The sequence below is a fragment of the Alligator mississippiensis genome, chromosome 2 (genome assembly GCF_030867095.1).
Source record: "Alligator mississippiensis isolate rAllMis1 chromosome 2, rAllMis1, whole genome shotgun sequence".
NCBI classification, from domain to species: Eukaryota; Metazoa; Chordata; order Crocodylia; family Alligatoridae; genus Alligator; species Alligator mississippiensis.
Genome location: NC_081825.1, coordinates 287,040,167 through 287,062,490, shown reverse-complemented (window position 1 = coordinate 287,062,490; position 22,324 = coordinate 287,040,167). Strand labels below are relative to the sequence as shown.

General features: G+C 43.3%; 1 protein-coding gene across 4 annotated transcripts in view; it reads right to left on the bottom strand.

Moving 5' to 3' along the window:
- TDRD9 (tudor domain containing 9) overlaps window positions 1-22,324 on the bottom strand; it is a 154,817-nt gene that overhangs the window by 112,430 nt on the left and 20,063 nt on the right. For 3 of the 4 annotated variants that reach the window (XR_002088404.2, XM_006258013.4, XM_059723275.1), the window contains exons 2-4: window positions 14,987-15,093; window positions 1,141-1,241; window positions 553-774 (exon numbers count right to left, since the gene is read on the bottom strand). Coding sequence is in view for 3 of the 4 variants with exons in the window: in XM_006258013.4 (XP_006258075.1) it covers window positions 553-774; window positions 1,141-1,241; window positions 14,987-15,093 (430 nt within the window). In the remaining variant the exon portion in view is untranslated. Of the gene's footprint in view, window positions 1-552; window positions 775-1,140; window positions 1,242-2,021; window positions 2,112-14,986; window positions 15,094-22,324 lie in introns of those variants that run through there. The other variant, XM_019481539.2, reaches the window with a different exon arrangement.

Sequence of the window (22,324 nt, the reverse complement as noted above, 5' to 3'; positions counted from 1 at the left end):
ACAGAAGCAGGGAAAGACTCCTGCCAGGTGGAATTTGTATAATTAAGCACAAGCAATTTGCTCAGCATTATAGAAAAAAATCCATATGTTACCTGTTTTTTACTGGAGTTCTTCATTACGGTACTCCCACTATTCCTGCCTATGCCTAAGCATTCTTTAGAAGAGGATTAAGATTATAGTCCAAGAGAGATTGCACAACAAGTGAACTGCAAGCAGAAAGGTGGCATCAAGAACTGAAGAGAAGGAAGAAGAGCTAAGAAAAATAAATTCTGAATGAAGAAAGAAAGTTTAGGAAGGTGAAGAAGTTTTCTTTTATCTAGAAGGGCTTAGCAACAGAACAGCAGCACAGAAAATGCTAAAACAAAATAATTACTATGGCATAGGATATGCTGCTTTCTATTTAATAAATTCAGATAAAAAGTATTTAGTTCTGTTTTAAAAGCCATTTGTACTGCTCCAGAGAAACCTGTGGTACAGCCAAGACACTAAAAACAACAAAAAATAATTTTGTCCTGACTTCCAAAACACATACAGTCTGAACCATCACTGTACCTGATAGCCTACAAATCCACCTAGTGTCCACGATCGTTCTCTGCTAATCCATCTAGCAATGCTACTGGCACCAATTTTTCGAGGTTGGGTAACAACAACGTTGCAGTAGGAAGACTGCTGAGAATAATAATCCAAAATATATTGAGGAAGTTGTGTACTTTTACCACTACCAGTTGCTCCAAGAACAATTACAACTGAATTGCTTTCTATCAATGAGACTACCTGAAATTAAATTTAAAAAAAAATTAAGGAAGGAAGTTCATAAGACTACAAAAATATCTTTAAAATATTACAAAATTTCAAGCAATTGTTTTAACAGTGTTAAATGCCTGTAATAATTTCTTATTTAAAACTTCTAAAAAGTTCATTTGAAATGGCAAAATATTGTCATCCATTTCTATGTTTCAACATACATATGCGGTAATAGAAGAAAATTGGGTTGTTACCAAGAACATTGTTATACTGTTAGGAAGACTGTAAATTAAATTCATTGCAGATTAGATTATCAGTAGAAATTTACTTTTAGAAAAAAGTGGTCAGAAACTTTAGTGTATGAGCAGCAAAAGTTTGATTAGCCAGTAAATTTACCTCTTCTTTACATTTCCTTATAGGCAAATCAGGATATTCATACTTAGATACTGGTAGAGGAGTCAAATAGCCTGATTCATTCAGAAATGATGAGGGAGTCACTGAAACAACAAAGGGTAAATGTTAAATTCTTCCCGTTAAAATAAACACAAATGTGCGAGCTACTATAAACATTAACTATCTATAGTGTAGAGTATAGTGTATGGTCTGAAGTCAGAAAAAGTAGGGCAAAAGAGCACCTCTGAGACTAACTGGTTCAGAGAGGCATGGGAGGTCTCCAAATCACAGCATCTGACAAAAAAGAAAAAACAGGTGCCTTTCTGAATCAGTTAGTCCGAGGTACTACCATGTTCTACCTTCTGCCTATCTGTAGGGTGCATTCCCATCAAGGCTCAAGTGGTATATTTTTGAATATTAACAAAATTACTTAATACACATTCATACTAACAGGACAGAAGAAGTATCATCTCCCTTTATGCAACTGTTACTCTGTTTGCTTACCCCCCTGTTTCCAAGCACAGGCTTAGTATTCTGCTCTCACGCAGTTCTACAAGCCTACATTGTGCTGAGCCAGGCTGGAACAAGTAATTTTGCTTTCTTTACAACTATCAGCCCAAACCAGTTCTTAAGAAAGAGCCTTGTTTTTAGACAAATTACTAACAAACAAAGTGAATAAAAATCAATAATTTAAATAAATAAATAAATAATCAATCATATTTTTTATTTAAATTGGGGGGGTTTAAATCATTAATAAAATACTAAATTTCTCTCTTGTTTAAAAAATAACAGTTACAATTAAATCTTATCACAAACATACTAAACCTACACTTACAGTCTCATAAAAATGAATTAATGACTGTCACTCACATACATCGACTTACCTACCAACCAAACATGGTTTGGTATCATTTGGTATTAAAGTTAAGAAATCGACTGGGAGTTGAAAAAGCACAAAAACATGTGTTTCTGTTTCAGTCTATGAATAAAAATGACAGCGGGAGTGGAGAAGATGAGATCTAGTTGTAGAAGTTTTAAGGACAGCATATGTTTAATGTTGTGATGACTTGTCTGTCAGAGCTAATCAAATCTGAAAACTAAAAAAAAAGTTTAAGGACAGATGTTGTAAAATGCTGTATTGAGTTGTAAATTAACATGTTTTAGTGATCAGATTTAAGCCATTGTTTAAGAAATATGTGAATAAGTATCAGTGGGAAACTTGATTTAAATCAAAGATTTAAGTCAGGGTTTTCCCTTGGTGATCTAAAGCATCATTTAAATCAATGATTTAAAATCGCCTTGATTTAAAATCAATCCACCGTGCCAACAAAACATTAGTGACATAAATGAAAAGGCCCTCAACCATGTCCTGGGCATAAAGACTCGATACTGAACAGTCTTCTTGTAGCAATGTATGAGGAGGAACACTTTTAAGTACACCATACAGTTTTACGACAGGTACACCCGTCTGAAAAGGCATCTATATTTGTTTGCATAATTACCAAAGAAATGTGGAGGAAAATAACAAAAAGTCTTGAAACTTTGAATGCAACACCCAGGCAAGACTAGGGCAGGTGTGGAGCACAAGGAAACAAAGCCCGGGGGGGGACCATGTAGGTAGATCATTTTGAAGAAATAAGGCATTATAAGCCAAAAGCCAGTCCTAATGACATCAATGGTAACTTTCCCTTGACAGCAAAAGGATGGTGACTTCATCATTTGTCATAAAATAGATGTTATTATAGTAAAACTTAAGTCTCGAGTTATTGTTTTATGTCAAACAGCCCCTTTTTAAAATGCCATTTTGAAGTAGAGGACAGATTCCTTATAAAAAAAGGAAGCAAAGAAAAATAAGCTGTGAACAAACACTGTGCTAGGGATAACTGCTGTGAATCCTTTCACACACTAGTTTGAGCGAGCTCTCCAAGGCACGCATCACATTTTCCAGTATCACAGTACAGCATCACACAAAGACCCAATCCCGTTAAGGACTTTTGGGTGCTACACAGAACCACCGACTTATAAAAAACAGCAGCACAGGATGGCTTTGCAAGATACTTCTAAAAACTTCTGTGAATCGGAATCCCTTGGAAACAAATTCTTCCCATCATGTGACAGGATGCTTAGAAGCTAATATCTTGTGCAAGACAGAGAAAGCAATAGTTACAGAAAATTACTGCATAGCATTATGGTTAGTATCAACAAAACATGGAAAAGACAGAACTGCATAACAAAACAGTCCTTAACGAATATTAATGTTGCCCTTGTTAAAAGACTTTTGGTCAGGACTCTACATATATTTGCCAGGAAAATCTTACATAGAGCATCCTGTCACAATGACATGATGCACACAGGATGACTGGCTTCCCTCTGGCACATTCATAGATGTCACTATTGAGACATCAGTAGCAGTACGTGACTGAGCCAATGCCGGAAGAAATCTCAAGCTGTTAGGGGAATGCTTCTGGTATTTAAACTGCTCTTGCTAAAATAATGTAACATTCTCATCTATTTAGCAGGATTCCCACCAATATAATCAAAGTACAAGCAGTATTGTAAAACAAAATAAAAAACAAAAACAGCACTTTCTAAAAACCAAAGACAAGTATGGAAGTCCAAATTCAAAATTAAAGGAGCGACTTGAAGAGGATAATACAGGCTGCCGTTGTTTTAACAACAAGGAACCATCAAGCTTTATAAAAGGGGGAAAGGATTAAATAATGCCATCTGGTAGCTTGAGCTACACCAGTGTTTCCCAACCAGTGTGGCGTGGGACAAAAGTGTGCCATCAGAAATGAACAGGAGTGCCATGGAATTTCACCATGGGAATGAGCTAGGTATAGGGGGTGGGGAAGGCCATAACAGGTGTGCTGCAGAAAAATTTTATTAATGTAAGTGTACCTTGGGCTAGAAAAGGTTGGGAAACACTACTCTACACCATAAGAGCTTACCACAACAAGAGTTACCAAATTCAGACCACACTAAGTTACTTGGTGGCATCCACCACCAAGTAACTGTACTAACTTAACACTCAAAACAGCTTTCCAATCTAACCTTAGCTAATACCACTAAGGTCTCTAAGGTCTACTGAGCTTCACAGACATGTTAAGCAACAAAGAAAGATTTAACCTTGAAGGATAACGTTTCAAATCTTTTAGTGAAGATATATAGTATGAAAGTATATTGATTTCCTTTGTTCAAGTAATAAAGCTGACAATGGGAATTTCAACCTGTTGCAGTCACTTGGGTACAAGTCAATCCCACTCACAGACTCAACTGGGGTCCTAAAAGATGTTTAAGGGTGCTGAAACAACCAGCTCCTGTGTAAGGAAATAAGTACTCGCTCCTCCCCTCATCTAGCACCCTGCACCAGCCCCAGTGTCCCATGGACAAGCAGTGAGGTGGCTGCTCTTCTGCCAGGATTCCTATTCCTGCCCCCACCCTCTGGTAGCCCCGGCAATGGCCAGCTACCCCCAGGCTCCAATCAACGCACACTGCCATGATTGAGCACCTAGGAGATGCGAGGCCAGGTTTATCCCCCACCCCCTCCCACATTCCCAGGACCAGTGACAGGGGCCCTAGGGACAGGTGCCTCTGGTCACCTGGAGGAACAGGGACAGCAGTGCGAGCTGTACTCACCCCATCAGGTATTCCTACTGCCTAAGCCACTTGGGAGGTTCTCCCTTGCATAGTTCTACATCCCAGAGGTTTCTGGAAGGGCAAGAGGGTTGGGCCCATGTGGGCCCCATTTTTGCCAGCAAGAATAGCTTCTGGAAGCCTTTCTGGGGAGCGTAAGTGCCAACTAGTGCAGTAACAACAAATTCCTTACATGCATTTAGCTCTGATACAAAATTTGTAGAGGCAAACATCCGCTCTTTTCATTCCTTGTCCTACTGTATTAATAATGCAAGGACATGCCAGATACTAACAAAATTAATTCAATTAGATAAAGACATGTTTGGAATGCTCCGCTGACAAGGGAAACTGCTAGAATAAAAGGATAATATTATTTTTTCTACCATACATTGAAAAATCAGATTCATAGATGTTAGGGTCGGAAGAGACCTCAATAGATCATCGAGTCCGACCCCCTGCATAAGCAGCAAAGAGTGCTGGGTCTAGATGACCCCAGCTAGATACTCATCTAACCTCCTCTTGAAGACCCCCAGGGTAGGGGAGAGCACCACCTCCCTTGGGAGCCCCTTCCAGACCTTGGCCACTCGAACTGTGAAGAAGTTCTTCCTAATGTCCAATCTAAATCTGCTCTCTGCTAGCTTGTGGCCATTATTTCTTGTAACCCCCGGGGGTGCCTTGGTGAATAAATCCTCACCAATTCCCTTCTGTGCCCCCGTGATGAACTTATAGGCAAGCCACAAGGTCGCCTCTCAACCTTCTCTTGCGGAGGCTGAAAAGGTCCAGTTTTTCTAGTCTCTCCTCGTAGGGCTTGGTCTGCAGGCCCTTGACCATATGAGTGGCCCTTCTCTGGACCCTCTCCAGGTTATCCGCATCCTTCTTGAAGTGCGGTGCCCAGAATTGCATGCAGTACTCCAACTGCGGTCTGACCAGCGCCCGATAGAGGGGAAGTATCACCTCCTTGGACCTATTCGTCATGCATCTGCTGATGCACGATAAAGTGCCATTGGCTTTTCTGATGGCTTCATCACACTGCCGACTCATGTTCATCTTGGAGTCCACTAGGACTCCAAGATCCCTTTCCACTTCCATGCCACCCAGCAGGTCATTCCCTAGGCTGTAGGTGTGCTGGACATTTTTCCTCCCTAGGTGCAGCACTTTGCATTTCTCCTTGTTGAATTGCATTCTGTTGTTTTCTGCCCACTTGTCTAACCTATCCAGGTCTGCCTGCAGCTGTTCCCTGCCCTCCGGCGTGTCCACTTCTCCCCATAGTTTTGTGTTATCTGCAAACTTGGACAAAGTACACTGCACCCCCTCATCCAAGTCGCTGATGAAGACATTAAAGAGTATCAGTCCAAGGACCGAGCCCTGCGGGACACCACTGCCCACACCCTTCCAGGTCGAAACCGACCCATCCACCACGACTCTCTGGGTGCGACCCTCTAGCCAATTCGCCACCCACCGGACTGTGTAGTCATCCAAGTCACAGCCTCTTAACTTGTTCACCAGTATGGGGTGGGATACCGTATCGAAGGCCTTCCTGAAGTCTAAGAATACGACATCCACCCCTCCTCCTGTGTCCAGGCGTTTCGTAACCTGGTCATAAAAAGAGACTAGATTAGTCAGGCATGATCTGCCTGCAACGAACCCGTGCTGGTTTCCCCTCAGCATAATTTGTCCTGCTGGGCTCTCACAAATGTGAGCCTTGATAATTTTTTCAAAGACTTTGCCAAGGATGGAGGTGAGACTGACTGGCCTATAGTTGCCCGGGTCCTCCTTCCTCCCCTTCTTGAAAATGGGGACCACATTGGCCCTTTTCCAGTCCTCCGGGACTTGGCCCGTGCGCCACGAGCGGTCAAATATTCCCGCCAGTGGCTCTGCAATGATGTCGGCCAGTGCCTTCAGCACCCTCGGATGGAGCTCATCCGGGCCTGCCGACTTAGACGCATCCAGTTCTTCCAAATGACTCTGTACCATCTCAGGGTCTACGCATGGAAGTCTGGCGCCTTGCTGCTGCCTCTCTACAATCCCAGTGACAGACTTGCCATGCCCCTCACTTAGGAACACCGAGGCAAAGAACTCATTGAGGAGTTCAGCCTTGTCCCCCCTGTCTGTCACCAATTGTTTCTGCCCATTTAGCAGTGGTCCTATTCCTCCCTGGGCCTTCCTTTTACTCCCTATATATCTAAAAAACAATTTCTTGCTGTCCTTTACTTGGGATGCCATCCTCAGCTCCATGGTAGCTTTGGCCCGTCTAACTGCCTCCCTACAAGCATGAGCAGAGGAGGTATATTCGTCTTTGGTGATCTCTCCCTGTTTCCACTTCTTATGTGCTCCCCTTTTGGCCCTTAGGCTGCCCTGGATTTCTCTGGTCAGCCAGGGAAGCCTCCTGGCCCCTTTCCCTCTTTTACCTCGCACGGGGATCATCTCACTTTGTGCCCGAAGGATCGTTTCCTTAAGGCACAGCCACCCTTCTTGGGCTCCCATCCCTTCAAAACTCCTACTCTGCAGTGCATCCTTGACTAATCGCCTGAGTGCATTGAGATCAGCTTTCCTAAAGTCTAGCACTTTCACCCTACTAGTTACCTTACCCACTCGACGTCTTATGGTGAATTCTATTATTAGGTGATCACTGTCCCCCAGATGGCTACAGATATTTGACTTCTTCTGCCTGCCTTTACTAGAAATCTTCTAGCACTCCACCCACATGAGTAGCGCATTGGGGATCTCTCTCTCTCATACATACACACACTCTATATTCTGATGATCTGCATATGTCAAATGATTCTTGATTAGGTTTGATGCCAGGTGGAAATCAGAGAAACTCTGAGGCAGCTCCAAAATATCCCAGAGGCAAAAGCTGCCGTCAGCATCACCAGAAATGACCAGCAAGCAAAAATGGCTGAAAGCATTATTTGCCAACCAGCTTTATTCCTCCACTGCACTGACTTGAGTGCCAGCACAGCTAAGGCTCTGGCCAGGATCTTCAGAGGGCACAAGAATAAAGTCACTTGTCAAAAATTAGGGTGATTTTTCTTTTTTTAAATAACACCTATGAAGAAGTGTCCAAAGCAACTAAACACAACTAATCTGTAGGAAAACAGAACATGTAACTACACTGATTTGAAAAGCTATTCAGCAGCAGCTCTGCAGAAAAGGTCCTGGGGATTACAGTAGACCAGGGGCGGGCAAATATTTTGGGCAGAGGGCCGCCTACTGAGTTTTGGCAAGCCATCGAGGGCCGCATGACAGGCAACCCAGGGCAGATAAATATTAATTTTCTAAATTTTTTGTAGACATTTTCCTGATGTCCCTTCCAACCTTAATTTTCTATGATTCTATTATGAGAAGTCACCTTGAGGGACCATGTCAACACTACAAAAGATTAAGGTAGCTAGCCATGTTAGTCTAAAGTCAAGCAGAAGGCAGGGCAGATATACACCATGTTAACTAAGATACACACACACACACACAATGCACAAGTGCACTCTGTAAGTTGTAGGGGTGTACCGATAGAGATTTTTGGGGCCAATACTGAAGCCAATTTTTAAGGAGGCATATCTGTCGATGCCAATCTGATTTCCGATACCAGCCCAGCAACTTGAAGAACAGTGTCCAGCTGGTAAGTCTGTTGAGGGGGAGAGGAAGGGGGAAGGGAAAGGGCGTGGAGGAGTGGGGAGCAGATCAAGGCCCCTGCAGTGAGGGAGGGAGTGGGGCTGGGGTAGAACTGGGGCTGGGGGTGCTGTCCAGCCTGGGCAGGGCAGGGCGCGGGACAGAGCCACAAGCAGCTTGTCTGGGGGGGGCACAGGGAGGGTAGGGGCAGCTCCCGCTGCACCGCAGCTGCGTGCGTGCACAGGCATTTATCGGCCGAATTATTGGCCACATTAGGCAAATTTCTGATGCAGACAATTTTCTTTATATTGGTGCCAATCCGATATCAGACCAATGTATTGGTGCACCTCTAATAAGTTGCACAGCTATTGCACCATTGCAGAAGATTAAGTATGTCGCATGTCAAACCACATGAGTATCTGAGCCAAAACTTTCACCAGCTTCCTCCAAATACTGTGCATTTGTATGAAAAGCTTGTAGTTCTGGGAATATTTTCTGTTTTCACTATGTTTAGCAAGATAATAACCAATAGCTAAAACACCAAAATGAATAGAGCAGTGGGGTTCTCCATCATGGTGTTTTAGAACCACTAGGGGCAGTGAGATCCTTTTAAGAGTGCCATAGGATAATAAGTAAGTTCTTGAAATGGGGAGCAGCATAATTCAGAAGAAGTTACGGAGGGGTGGCTTGAATCAAGAAAAGTTAAGAACAACTGCAACTAGGAAATTCTCTACCTCCTGAAATTCCCTCCCGTTGAAGGAACTTCCACAGCCAAGAGAATTCTAATCTACTTGTCTAAGCTATAAAAATGACACCCGCTTGTCACCGAGTGACGGTGGACACTAAGTTACAGATTCTGTAAGGAAAGAATATAACTACTTTCCCTATGAAGCCACATGGCAAATCCCAAATGTCAACAAACACAAAAATCTTCAGTTTCCATCTCCATCCCAATGATTATTTACCACCTGAATGGCTGGATCTGGGGCTGGAGTACTTAAAGAAAAAGAAGCTCCAATTAAAACCCAATTTAAAGATTGTCCTGTTCTTTGTGTTAAGGTTCACAGACCCTTAACAAGGGAATAGTCACAACAGCCTGTCTCGAGGATAGAGAGCATGCTTTAAATATGAGCACCCACAATGAAGCAGATCTACATAAGTTACACACAAAAACATATTTAATATTAGGTTCTCAGTGTTCAGTAACAGCTTGGGAAGCACCAAAATTCAAACTGCTCATACAATCTAAATCCCCTTCACATACCATATTTTCTCACATACAACAGACTCCAAAATATAGTATACACCTTGCTTTTGAAAGGCAGAACAAAAGGGAACAGATCTTTCCTTGTAGTAAGTAACTGAGTAACAGCAGCTAGATATCTGAGCTTGCTCACTGTTCTGCTCCCTGTGCACTGCTTCAGGTTTTATTTATGGCTTCAGCTGGTAAGCAGCAGAAACAGCTCTTACAATACTTCTTGTATGTAATAAGCACTCCAGTTCTGAGTAGAAGATGGGTTCTGTAGAAAAGATGTGCAAAGGATGCAAGAAAATGTGACATATCTATTATAATACCATCTTTAAATAACATGATCACATGCTATTTTTTTTCCACAGGATCTCTGCCTCTCTGAGTACATGTGGAAGAACCTGCTCTCAAGCTTCCTGTCCAATTTCACTGGCTTCCCGTCACAGTCACCAGTTCTTTTTCTTCCCTTACCAACTCTCAGGCCCAACCTCCCTCTTTCATCTTCCCACAGGTACTAAGCAATAGGAAAAATAGTTTAAAAAGGAAAAGGCATTGGATAAGACTGGATCACCAATATGGTGAATTAATATTAGACAAGCATTGGGCCACTTTACTTGGAGAATGAATGCTAGGAGAGCTCTGGGAATTTCTGGTCTTAATTTAAACATACAATGTCAATTTTCACAGAAAGCTTCCCACTTAAAAAGCTTCCTCCTTGGAAAAAAAGTCAGCTTCCACATGGTAAAATAGAAGGTGAACCCAAATGAATAGGAAGTATAAAACCACCTTAGGCAATAAACCAGATACTGCTGAAAAGAGAAAAATGAGGTCTGCATTTCTATGGCATTCCAAACCTTCCGAGTTAAGGAAAGTTTTGAAGACAACTCTCCATTAGAAACTTATATATAGATAAGATGAACTACAAAAAGCCAACAAGCTAATAAGATGGGATGAGAGCAACAGTAAACAGGTTTGACTCCTCTGACAAGTATCAGAGCAAGTAAAAAAAAAAAAAAAACCAAACCAAGAACCACCACTTAAGGGGACAGGTTTCTGGACCCCAGCACGGAACTGAGGTGAGGGAGGTATGTGAATACTATAAACCCTGAAGAAAATGGCTTGACTCAGACTCTGGGCATGGCCAGCAGTTTAACTGTTACCTTTCAGTGATACCGCAAAAACTGAAAAGCATTAGCTCACTTTAGAAACACAAAACAGCCAGACTTGCAGAAGCAAGGCATCATTGAGGCCAACTGCATAGCAGCATTCAAAATAGTGCTCTTAGACCTGCAAGACAATGTGCAAAGTTACTATAACAAAAAACATGATAGGGATAAACCTTCAAGAGAAGCAAACCAGCCTCTCTTCCCCTGTGTGCAGGATATCCTTTAATTGTCTACTGCAGAGTTTTCCTGGACCATCCCCTGCCATATATGTACATGGTAGACATGCTGGACTAGATGTACCACTGATCTGATCCAGTGCAATGAATTTGCACTGCTAACAAGATGATAGCCTGTAATGATAACTGTGCCTTGATCCTAAGAATCTGCACTTCAACACCTTAAAATCAGTATTTTAATTTCATAGTTATGCTGAGTGCTTTGAATTTTTTCCAGATCAGACTATGATCCTGAGATGTTACTGTATTTACTTGCATATTGCCACACCTTTCCCCAAAAGTCAGTCCCCCAAAAATTAGGATAAGTGCTTTCAGTGGGGAAGCTGGTTTTCATTTACTAGAACAAAAGTGTGGAGAAATAGAAAAATTGAACAGCTTTATTGTAAGGGCTGCCAACATGACTGCTGATTCTCTTGGAGCTAGCAAACAACAGGGGCAGAGTCCAGTGTTAGGCCTCATAGCCACTGCTGAATTAGCAGTAGCTTTTGCATAAGCAGCCAATACTGCTAATTCAGCAGCAGCTGTGGGAGGGTTAACGCTGTAGCTTCTACCTGAAGAGCGTCTGTCATAGAGCTAGCCAAGGGCAAGTCAACTGTTGCATGCAGTCAACTCACAGGCATGAGTCTGGAAAAGTATTTTTTTCTACATTCTGCCTTCCACAAACAAGGTGTCCCTTAGGGCCTTGTTACACATTGCAATTTGAGCTGCTCAAATGTTGATCTGACTATCTCACAGTTATGATTTGCCACTAGATGCCTGGGGAGCAAAAGCCTGACTAGGAGCTATAGTTTTGAGTTGCCACTACAGGGCTGGTGAGCCAGGACAGGCTTCTATCCCTGCTTTAGGTGGGGATGTGTGAAAGATGGGTGCAGGGTGGGTCATGAAATGGGAGGTGGAAAGGAAATGGGAGGTGGAAGAAGGAAATCAGCCGCTGAAGGATAAAATGTGAAGTAAAGAATTAAAAAATAAAGAGGAAGTAAATTATAGAAGAAGGTCTCATCTTCTAATAAAGTAGGATTTGGGACTGAGGTGTGGGGGGATACTGGTCATGCTTCCTGGGGTGGCTGGGAGATGGGAGTGGTGAGGGAAAGTGATTTTAGAGGAGCTACTGTCCCTGCCCTGGGAAGGAAGCCTCAGCTCATGGGAACCCTATGCAACCCCTTATCTTGTTCTCCTCCATCACCCTTAAACCCCACTCCTAGACCTGTGACCTACCTACCTGGCATGTGCTTTGCAAGCTGTTTGCACAGAGTTGCACACCTGGGGGTGGGAAAGTCATCCCCAGGGGAGGGAGGGGCAGTTGGCTTGGTGCCAGAACTGCTCCCTGGGCAGTAGAGTTCAGGGAGTAGAAAGTTTGTCCATAAAGAACAGGAGGGTAGGGAGGGGACACTGCATCCTGGAATGCTGGAGGACTGCAACTTGGGCGGTTCATCTGTGGGGAGCAGCCACACATTAACAGAACATGAATTGGGTAACAGATCAGAAATGAACCTGTCCTGGTGTGGCATAACTTTAAGCCACCTAACGTTTGCTTCAAACTAGCTTCAGGTATTAATGTGTGGACAATCTGGGGGTTAAGAGCTCCAGGAGCTGCCCAAAATTAATGTGTAACAAGGCCCTTATTTGGAAATGTGTGCCATGTGTGAAAATACCATAAACCTACAATTCTCATGCTCACTGTTTTTTTTTTCTTTTAATACTACCCAACTATGAGAATTCTGCATCTGTTTATATGATGGTGGTAGTAATGACAAAATATCTGAAGTATCCTGAATTGGTTCATGCTACAAGTCTCACAAGTTTTCTGCTGCTGTGTTCCAGAATATTAGTAGACACCTTCTAGTCCTAGCACTATTCAGTCTGCTTAGCTTCTTTCAACTAATACAACACATAGCTGGGAGCACAGAACTGATTACAGGAGGTGGACAGCAACACAGGAAGCAGCAACTTCCTGATTAACTAAAATCTAACAGCATTACAGGGGCAAAGAGCAAGAAAAGAAAAGGGATGGGAGAAAACAGCTACCAGAGAAATAACAATAGAGCACCTATTATGATATTTTATGGGTTTGTTGTTTATTTTCATTGTGGTAATTAAATATGCTGTTCTAGTAAATTACAACTGAGAGATAACAACAATATCCTTAGGGATATAAACACCAATGGAAATCAAGAAAAATAAAATAAATAGGAGAAATGGGATTTTATTAAGAGGATGAATTTTAAGGCCAATGCTATAAAATTACAGTACATCTTCTATTGCTTCTGTTGCAAAATTTCTCCCTAATTTCTATAAAATATTAGGGAGTAAAGAATAACATTAAAAGGTATTTTCATAATTACTATAAATATGTAACGAGTACACAATTACTATAATGTATCATTGAATAATTGGGTTTTCTGAAGTTAAGTAAGTATTTTGGCAGCAGTTCTATGAAGCATCAGAGCCAGCTCAAGCCTTCCTACTTTAGTCACTGAAAGACATAAAAGAATGAGGGGTACAGAGTACCTCTATAGCAGGCTTGTCCAACATACGGCCCGCAGGCTGCCATGCGGCCCGCCAAGCCATTTTATCTGGCCCGAGGCAGCGGTACGGAGCCGCCGGAGGCACAGCCGGCACTGCCGCCACCACGGAGCATGGAGCAGTCGGCAGTGCCGTGCAACGTGGAGCCGCCGCAGAGCACCAGTATAGGCTGGAGGCTGCCGGCGACAGCGAGGCAAGGCGGGCAGGGCTGGCCCGCAGGCCCCAGCTGGCAGCAAGGGGAAGGGAGCTGCTTACCCCCCGCATGGGGCCAGGCTCATTAGTGAGCCGGGTCCTGCCACCACTGCCCCGAGGGCTGCGTGGCGTGGGGCTGCCCCAGCCCTGCCTGATTAGACGAGCTGGGGACAGCATGTGCAGCTTCTTTTCTGGCTTCACCCCTTGCCCCCAGCGTGTGGCCGGGGGAGCTGCAGCATGGCCCACACCTTGCCCGCATGCGTGGTGGATGGAGGCGCCTTGGGGCCGGGGTGGATGGAGGTACGAGCTAGGGGTGCCTCGGGACTGGGCCAGGCAAAAATGCCCATATTTTGTTGCTTTGATTAGTTTCTACTCTGGCTGATATCTTTTCCACATTTGATCTGTTGACTTGCATTATGCTTCTTTCATTCACTGAGCAGTGAGTAGAAGCTAAAGGGTTTATTTTAGTCAAGTGTTTGGTATTATTTCATTCTTGCTTTTATATTGTTTTTATTTTGGATTTTAAACCACATTTCCAGACCCATTTCATTGTCACTTCCTGCAACTTCATTGGTGTCAAAGGTCACGTGACATCACTTCCTGATGTGATACCACTTCCTGTGAGGTCTTTGAATATGGCTCACCGGCCCACTGGGTGATAAAAAGTTTGTGATCCAGCCCCACATTCAAAAAGGTTGGACACCCCTGCTCTATAAGATAGGCCACCCTACAGTATCTTGTTTGGAAGTTAACTATAGCACAGTGTAGTTTGAAGCTGAGCCGTCATGACAACCTAGTCAGCGTTATACTGCTTTTACAAGAAATACTGGGAAAGAGGTGCAATCCAATTTCCCTCTAACAACACTCAGAAGAGAGACATTCACACATACTTTCCAAAATAGAGTAGAGTGGAACGTAGCAACCCAGAACAAAAGAAAAAACAATCCACATTACCCATTTCTATTCTGGCAACAATAAAACCATCCGGAGAGAGAGGGAGAAATCTACTTACACAAATGAGTATTTTAAATTCTAAATAAAAGATCTATCATCATCATAAAATGCATTACATCACATGTATGTATGCACACACACAAATCTTCACTCGTTAATACCAGTCCATCTTTAAACAAGATAGAAAAAATACAGAACCATCGATACATACACAGACATTACAGTTAATATTTTTGTTTAGTTTTAAATATTAGAATTAGAAAAGGGGAAGGGCATTTTTTCACCTGGGCCACGGAGATGCTGTTCTTTACCAACTGCAACCAATTCTTGCTCCTCCAGTTGTCTGTATTTTTCAACATATTCAGTCCCCACACTCTCCTTGGCATGTACCCTGAAGGGGAAAAAACAGCAATTCAGCAAACACTTTCTAGAGTCAAGGAAAGGGTGAACAAATCCTCGGGGATATCAAAATTATTCAGTTACTTCAGGGTCTCCACATCAAGCCCTGGCAGGATCTGCCCCAGAGCCTAAACACCAGACATCAACACCGTCCCTGCCCTTTGAAGCTACCTACAGAATGGGACTATGTTTTTTTAATGACTTTATGTGCTGGATTCCAGATAAATTTAGCTTTCAACAAAACAGGGAAAGGGATCACACATGCTCAGTATTTATTTTCACTAAGAAATTAGTAAGATTTCTTATGGGCAAAAGCAAAATAATGTTATTTAAAAAAAAGGGGGTTTTTTTCTTTAGAAGCAGGAGGGCAAAATAATGAGCAAATCTGACCAGATTTTAAAAATGCATGCTTTGTCCTTGAGACAAAAGAGGTTGGAACAGAAAAAAAAAAGAATAAAATTACTTAGCAGTAGGAACAGCAGATCAATGCCTCAGCTAGAAACCCACAATAGTGTAGTGTATCTAATACAGATCTATACTCAAAGCATTCTGTCAATTCCTGAAGTATCTTTTGTACACAACAAAGGGCAACTAGCAGGAACACAATCTCATGAGGTTCAACAAGAACAAGTGCCAAGTCCTGCACTGAGGAAGGAACAATCCCATGCACCAGTACCGGCTGGGGGCTGACTGGCTGGGCAGCAGCTCTGCAGAAAAGGACCTGGGGGTTACAGTGGACAATAAGCTGAATATGCGCCAACAGTGTGCCCTTGTTGCAAAGAAACTAGTGGCATACTGGGCTACATTGGAGAGCTTCCAGCAAGTCAAGGGAAGTGATTATTCAGCACTGGTGAGGCCACATCTGGAGTACTGCAGCCAGCCTGGGGCCCCCCGCTACAGAAAAGATGTAGACAAATTGAAGAGAGTGCAGTGGAGGGTAACAAAATGGTTCGGGGGCTGGGGCATGTGACTTATGAGGAGAAGCTGAGGGAACTGGGCTTATTGAGTCTGGAGAAAAGAAGACTGAGAGGGTATTTAATAGCAGCCTTCAACTACCTGAAAGGTGGTTCCAAAGAGGATGGAGCTGGGCTGTTCTCAGTGGTGGCAGATGACAAAACAAGGAGCGACGGTCTCAAGTTGCAGCAAGGGAAGTTTAGGTTAGACATTAAGAAGAATTTTCTCACTAGGAAGGTAGTAAAACACGGGAACAGGATAGCCAGAGAGGTGGTGGAAGCTCCATCCTTGGAGGTTTTCAAGACCCAGCTAGACAAAGCTTTGGCTAGATGATCTAGTTGGAGATGGTCCTACTTTGAGCAGGAGGTTGGACCTAAATGACCTCCTGAGGTCCCTTCCAACCCTAATTTTCTATGATTCTACAAGCTGCCATATGGGCTTGCTCAGAGACAAAAGCAGTATTCAGATTACTGAATACAGATAGAATTTAAATGTTTGAATAATTAAAAGAAACCAATTTGGGCTATTCTTAGAGTGTTGCATCACAATCTAATTGGTATGAAGTGTTTGTGATTAATGTCCTTCCTAATAACAGCTGAAGGACTACAAAATAATTCTAGTATGTCAACTCATCACACAGTGCAATCACCCCTGCCCACTTTCCACAGTGTACTATTTCAATTTTCCCTTTCTCTTCCTCCAAAAAACAACATAAACCTGTGAAGTTATACAGTGTTGGCAGTATAATGCTACTTCATACGCTTGGCTGGTTTCTAAACACAGTTCATTTCTAAACTTTGTCCTTATCAGTTTAAACAACAGCCCCAAGAAAACAAAACCATAAAACTCTTTGTTGTAATTAGATGTTACTCATCTCTGACCTAAGCTGTTTGGGGGACCCAGAAAAAAAACCACATTTAGCAACACAGATTTTATACGCTTTTTTCTCTCTTATGCTGAACATATGTAACAATATCTCACTGCACTTAAGTGCTTCAGCCTGTACCACAGCCAGGGTGGTACCTGAACTGCCACAACTGGAGACAAACACTGAATTATTAGATTGGGTGGTTACTTCCTCCTAGTGAAGGGTGGCAAAACATCCATGTCGACATTAGATAAGCTGCTTCTGGCTGTGGCAGATGCAACACTAAACTGTTCTAATAGGGAAGAAGTAACTCTTACTCCTCAAAAGTGCACAAGGCAAACCCATAACTGTGAGAGCACACCGATGAAACAGATTAGCAGAGTTAAACCAGTATAACCTCAAATGAAAACACAGGTTTAAAGTTCCAACAGTTCAACTCCTGGTTAAAGTGAAACAGAGCATAAATATATAAAAGTTATAGCACTTTAAAATAATAGAGCTTTACAGATGTTGAAATATAACTATTTGTGTGTCCGTGCTCGTTGATAAAGACGACCATGAAGATGGCTTGCAGGTTAACACCTCCCATGTACAGGCAAAGGCATGGGCAACTGGTGCCTCCCGAGTCTGGGGGGGCACCAGATTGACGATAGGAGGGTCCCCAGCAACCAATTGCCGACCAGGGCAGGGGGAGAGAGGGGCCAGGGGTCCCCCAGTGGCCAATTACTGTGCACTTCCACTGGCACTTCCAGTTTCATGGCTGGCACTTCCAGGGGCTGCACAGCCAATCTCAGGGGGTGCACACACACCCCTTAAGCATCACCAATGGACAGAGACACAGCAGGCTCCTGAGGTGTAGCAACAACCAGGGTAGACTGCCAACTCATGGAGGGACAGGAGGAGTGCTTTTACCTGTATGACCACATACTTGCCTCCCTGCACCCTTGCTTCTTCGTTCAGAGCATAGAATGGACCAGCTCTGTTGACAGATATGGGGTTTTCAGCAAAGGAGATGTCAGACTGCAAGAATCCTGCCTCGTTTGCTTAAATAATGGGAAAATATATAGTGAATAGTTAGGAAGGCCAAAGCACAATTGCAGTTGCAGCTAGCAAGGGAAGTGAAGGGTTTCTACATGTATGTTAGTAGCAAGAGGAGGATCAGGGAAAGCGTAGGTCCTTTACTGAATGGGGGAAGCAACCTTGTGACACAGGATGCAGAAAAGGCTGAAGTGCTCAATGCCTTTTTCACCTGGGTCTTCACAGGCAAGGTTAGCTCCCAGACTACTGCATTGGGCAGCACAGTTTGGGGAGGAGGTGAGCAGCCAACAGTGGCAAAAGAAGAGGTTAGGGACTATTTGGCCAAGGGTCCAAAACAAAGGTAGTCCATTCCAAGCCGCAGGAAAGGTAGGAAAAGGGCTGAGAGACCCCCATTGGCTCAATAGGAAAGACATGGACCTCCTAAAATTGAAAAGGAAAAACTTACAAGGGATGGAAGTTGGGAAATACCACAAAGAAAAAGAACACAGCAATAGCCTGCACCTGTAGGGAGAAGATGAGAAAAGCAAAGGTGAAAACCAAATTCATATTGGCAACAAAAGTCAAGAACAATAAAAAGTCCTTCTTCCGATACCTAGGAAGTCGGAGAAAAAAAAATAAGGGAAACATTGGACCCCGATGAACAAAATGGGACAGCTGTCAACTGACACCCAGGAGAAATCTGAACTCCTAAACGATTACTTCACGTCTGTATTCCACCAGTCCAAGGGTGCTATTCTGCTTGACAGGATACAGGATGATCAAGGTGGGGGTGATCATCCACCAACAGTTGGCAAAGATCTCCTGAGGAAACATCTAGAGAGGCTGGACATTTACAAGTCAGCAGGCCAGGATAAACTGCACCCAAGAGCGCTAAAAGAATTGGCCAGCATCACTGCACGACCCATGGCAAAACTATCTGAGAATCTGTGTTGCTCAGCAGAGGTTCCAGAAGACTGGAAGAGGGCCAATGCGGTGCCTACCTACAAGAAGGGAAGGAAGGAGGATCCAGGGAATTACAGACCAATCAGTTTAACCTCAATCCCTGGAGAAATCCTGGAAAAAAATATCAAAGAATCCATTAGCAATAGGCTAACAGAAGGCAATATTCTAATCGATAGTCAACATTAGGCCTGCGTGACTAGGGAAGCATTCGATTCAGATTTGGCCGATTCGGAGGACAGTGATTCAATTTGGAGATTCAAATCGCTGTCCCCCATCTGATTTGGTCAAATCAGAATCAGAGATTCAAAGCTGATTCAGAGATTTGGATCAGCCGGGAAGAGGCAGGCACAGCTGGGTGGCTGCAGGTTCTCCCGTGGCTACTCCAGCTGTGCCTGCCTCTCCCCGAGTGGGGGGAACCATGGGAGAAACCCCCATGGCTTGCCTGCGGGTGCCAGGCAGGGGTGGGGGGCAATCCCCGCTGAGGATTTTTTTTTTAAATTGCAACCCATATTAGAAAGAGACCCTATTCTTAAAAAGATCTTCCCAGAGTCACCTATCCTAGCCTTCAAACAAGCACCAAACCTCGCCAACCTCATCACCAGAAGCAAACTTCCTCAAGCCCAGAACACACCAAAAGGATCCAGACCGTGCCAGGACAGGAAATGCAAAACCTGCCAACACATCTCCACCACCCCCACTATTACTACACCCCACAACACAGCCATCAGCATCCCTGGATCGTACAGCTGCACCTCCAGAAATGTAATATACCTCATCCAATGCACCAAATGCCCTGATGGAAAATATGTAGGAGAGACCAAACAACAACTGCGCGCCAGAATGAGCGCACACCGGAAATCCATCAAAGACAAAAACACCCAATTACCAGTGGGGGCACATTTCTCACAGGAGGGCCACTCTCTCTCCAATCTCTCAGTCCTGATCCTCAAGGGAAACTTACACGCTTCCCAGAGACGAGCCTATGAGCTCCATTTCATCAACCTGTTGGATACTAGAGATCAGGGACTAAACCTAGACGGTGGATTTTTGATACATTACGATCTGCCTGGCAACTGACTCCCCAGCCCAGCCCAGCCCAGCCCAGTCCCTGGCTTCTTTACTTTTCATCCCATCCAGGAAGAGCACACACCAACTGCTGCAGCTTCCTTAGCCTGACAAAGGGTTTTTGAATCCGAAAGCTTGCTTAATAACTATTCTCCAACCATTTGGGTTGGTCTAATAAAAGATATCAAATTCACCCAAGGAACCTTGTCTGCCTATGTCCTTAGACCAACACGGCTACAACCCAAACCCTTACTTGAACCAGTACTTTTTAACATATTCATTAATGATTTGTACTCGGGTGTTAAAAGTGGACTGGCAAAGTTCGCAGATGACACCAAATTATGGGGGACTGTGGTCATGGTTGAGATTAGACAGGGGATACAGACTGACCTGGACAGGCTCACAAGGTGTGAGGACCAAAACCTGATGATGTTCAACACTGAGAAGTGTAAGATGCTTCACCTGGAGATAAACAACCCACAACATACTTGTGGGCTCAGCGGTGCTACACTTACTAGCATCACAACTAAAAGAGACCTGGGGGTCTTAATAGACCATATAATGTGATGTTGTAGCTGGCAAAGCAAACAGAGCGCTGGTATGCATCTAACAACGCATCTCAAACAAAACTACAGATATCCTCCTCTCCCTTTACTCAGCCTTGGTGAGGCCGTAACTAGAGTACTGTGTCCAGTTACGGGGTGGCAGCGGCTACCGGTAACCACCCCCTCTCCTTCCCTCCCCGCCAGCTCTTGTTAGGGGGCCAATGGGGGGTGCGCTCTGGTTCCTGGCTCTAAGGAGCAGATCGGGGGCGGGGGGGGTGGCGGCAAGGCCAGTGCTGCTGGCCGCATCCCCTGGCTCCATACTTTCTTATGGTGGGGCTCCGGTCCCCGCCATTCCCCTCTCCCTCCAAGGAGGAGCGCGCTGCCGTCTGTCCTGTTTATCTAGAGCACTCTGACTGGCTGCCAAGACAGCCAATCAGAGCGCAAATAAAGCATTATCGACAGAGACAGACAGACAGACAAAGGCTTTTATAATATTAGAATACTCCTCCCTGACTTTACTGCCTGCTACGCCGTCTTTTACTGGAGGCAGCCTGTAATGCTGCCCTGTCTTCAAGAACCATAGTTATTGTAGTGTAAAGGCATTGATTCTTCAGTCAGAGGCTGAATGCTTTATCTAAACCAAAAAAAATTATTTTGCATACTTCTAAATGCGAGTCATCACAGTACTATTTTAGTGGGCTTTATTTCTTCTTTTCTTCAATTAAGAATTTATCAGCGTCAGTCTTCTTTCAGATAGTTAAGATCTGAAGAGCAGGAATAACTAGAGTATGAGACACTTGAGTAGTCCTCTCGTAGTTTTACGAACAGAAGATCTTGTTTTTAATTAAATGGCAGAGTTTTAAATCTAGCTCAGTAAGTTTTTCCAAAAGGACACTCTACTGAGTAAAGAACATAAACCCGTATCCTTAGAGTTCATCTTTTACATTTAATGGGTGAACAACCCAAACTCAGAATCCTAATAATATTCCCACTAGGTCTTTTTCTACTGTAATGTTTCCAGCCTCAGTTCTTGACTTGGAATGCAAATATAAACCCAAAAGGTGAGTTTCTAAAAATGTTTTATGTGGCTTATAGAAATTGAATAGTAAGGCTTTTTATTGGCAGTACATTATTTCTTTCAAGTTAGCCTATTTTTCTGGTTAAGACGATGCTATCAAAGTACTGAATGCCAACTGCCAGTAAAAGGAAAGTCATTTTTATTGAGACCTTCAGCAAACCCCAGTTGAAGGTTATTCACTGTTACAGCAAATATTCAGTTATATAAAGTGTCACATTATTTTAGTTTCAGAAAAGAGGCTATGAGACAGTCCACCATGTGTATTCTACCAAAACTGCACAGGTGAAATACTGCTGTAACTGTCCTCTCTGCATTTTTGCTTTCTGTGATTTTTGTGGGGTTTGTGTGAAGAGGAGAAGGTTTTGTATGGAATAGAACCTGCACAATTAAGAGTGATCTCAAAAGCGAGTGATGCTAGTTTTAAGTAAAATTCCTACTGATGTGCTGACAGAGGTGGTGGTGCAGTGAATGAAATATTAAAGTAAAAAAATAAAAGATATTCAAGTGAGGCTTAAAAAAACAAATTAAAAAAACACTACCTAGAATGCTTAGGTTGTGATTATTTGACAATTTGATTCAAGTTCTCAATTTTAACCAACTTAGGGTACATCTTGGTCATCTTAAAACTGAAATCTAGTCTCGGCATGTCCCACTGTAAGAGCAAATCTTTTTCTCCCTTCTAGAACAAAACCATGAGGTCCCTTCCAGCCCTAAAATTCAGTGAATCTGTATA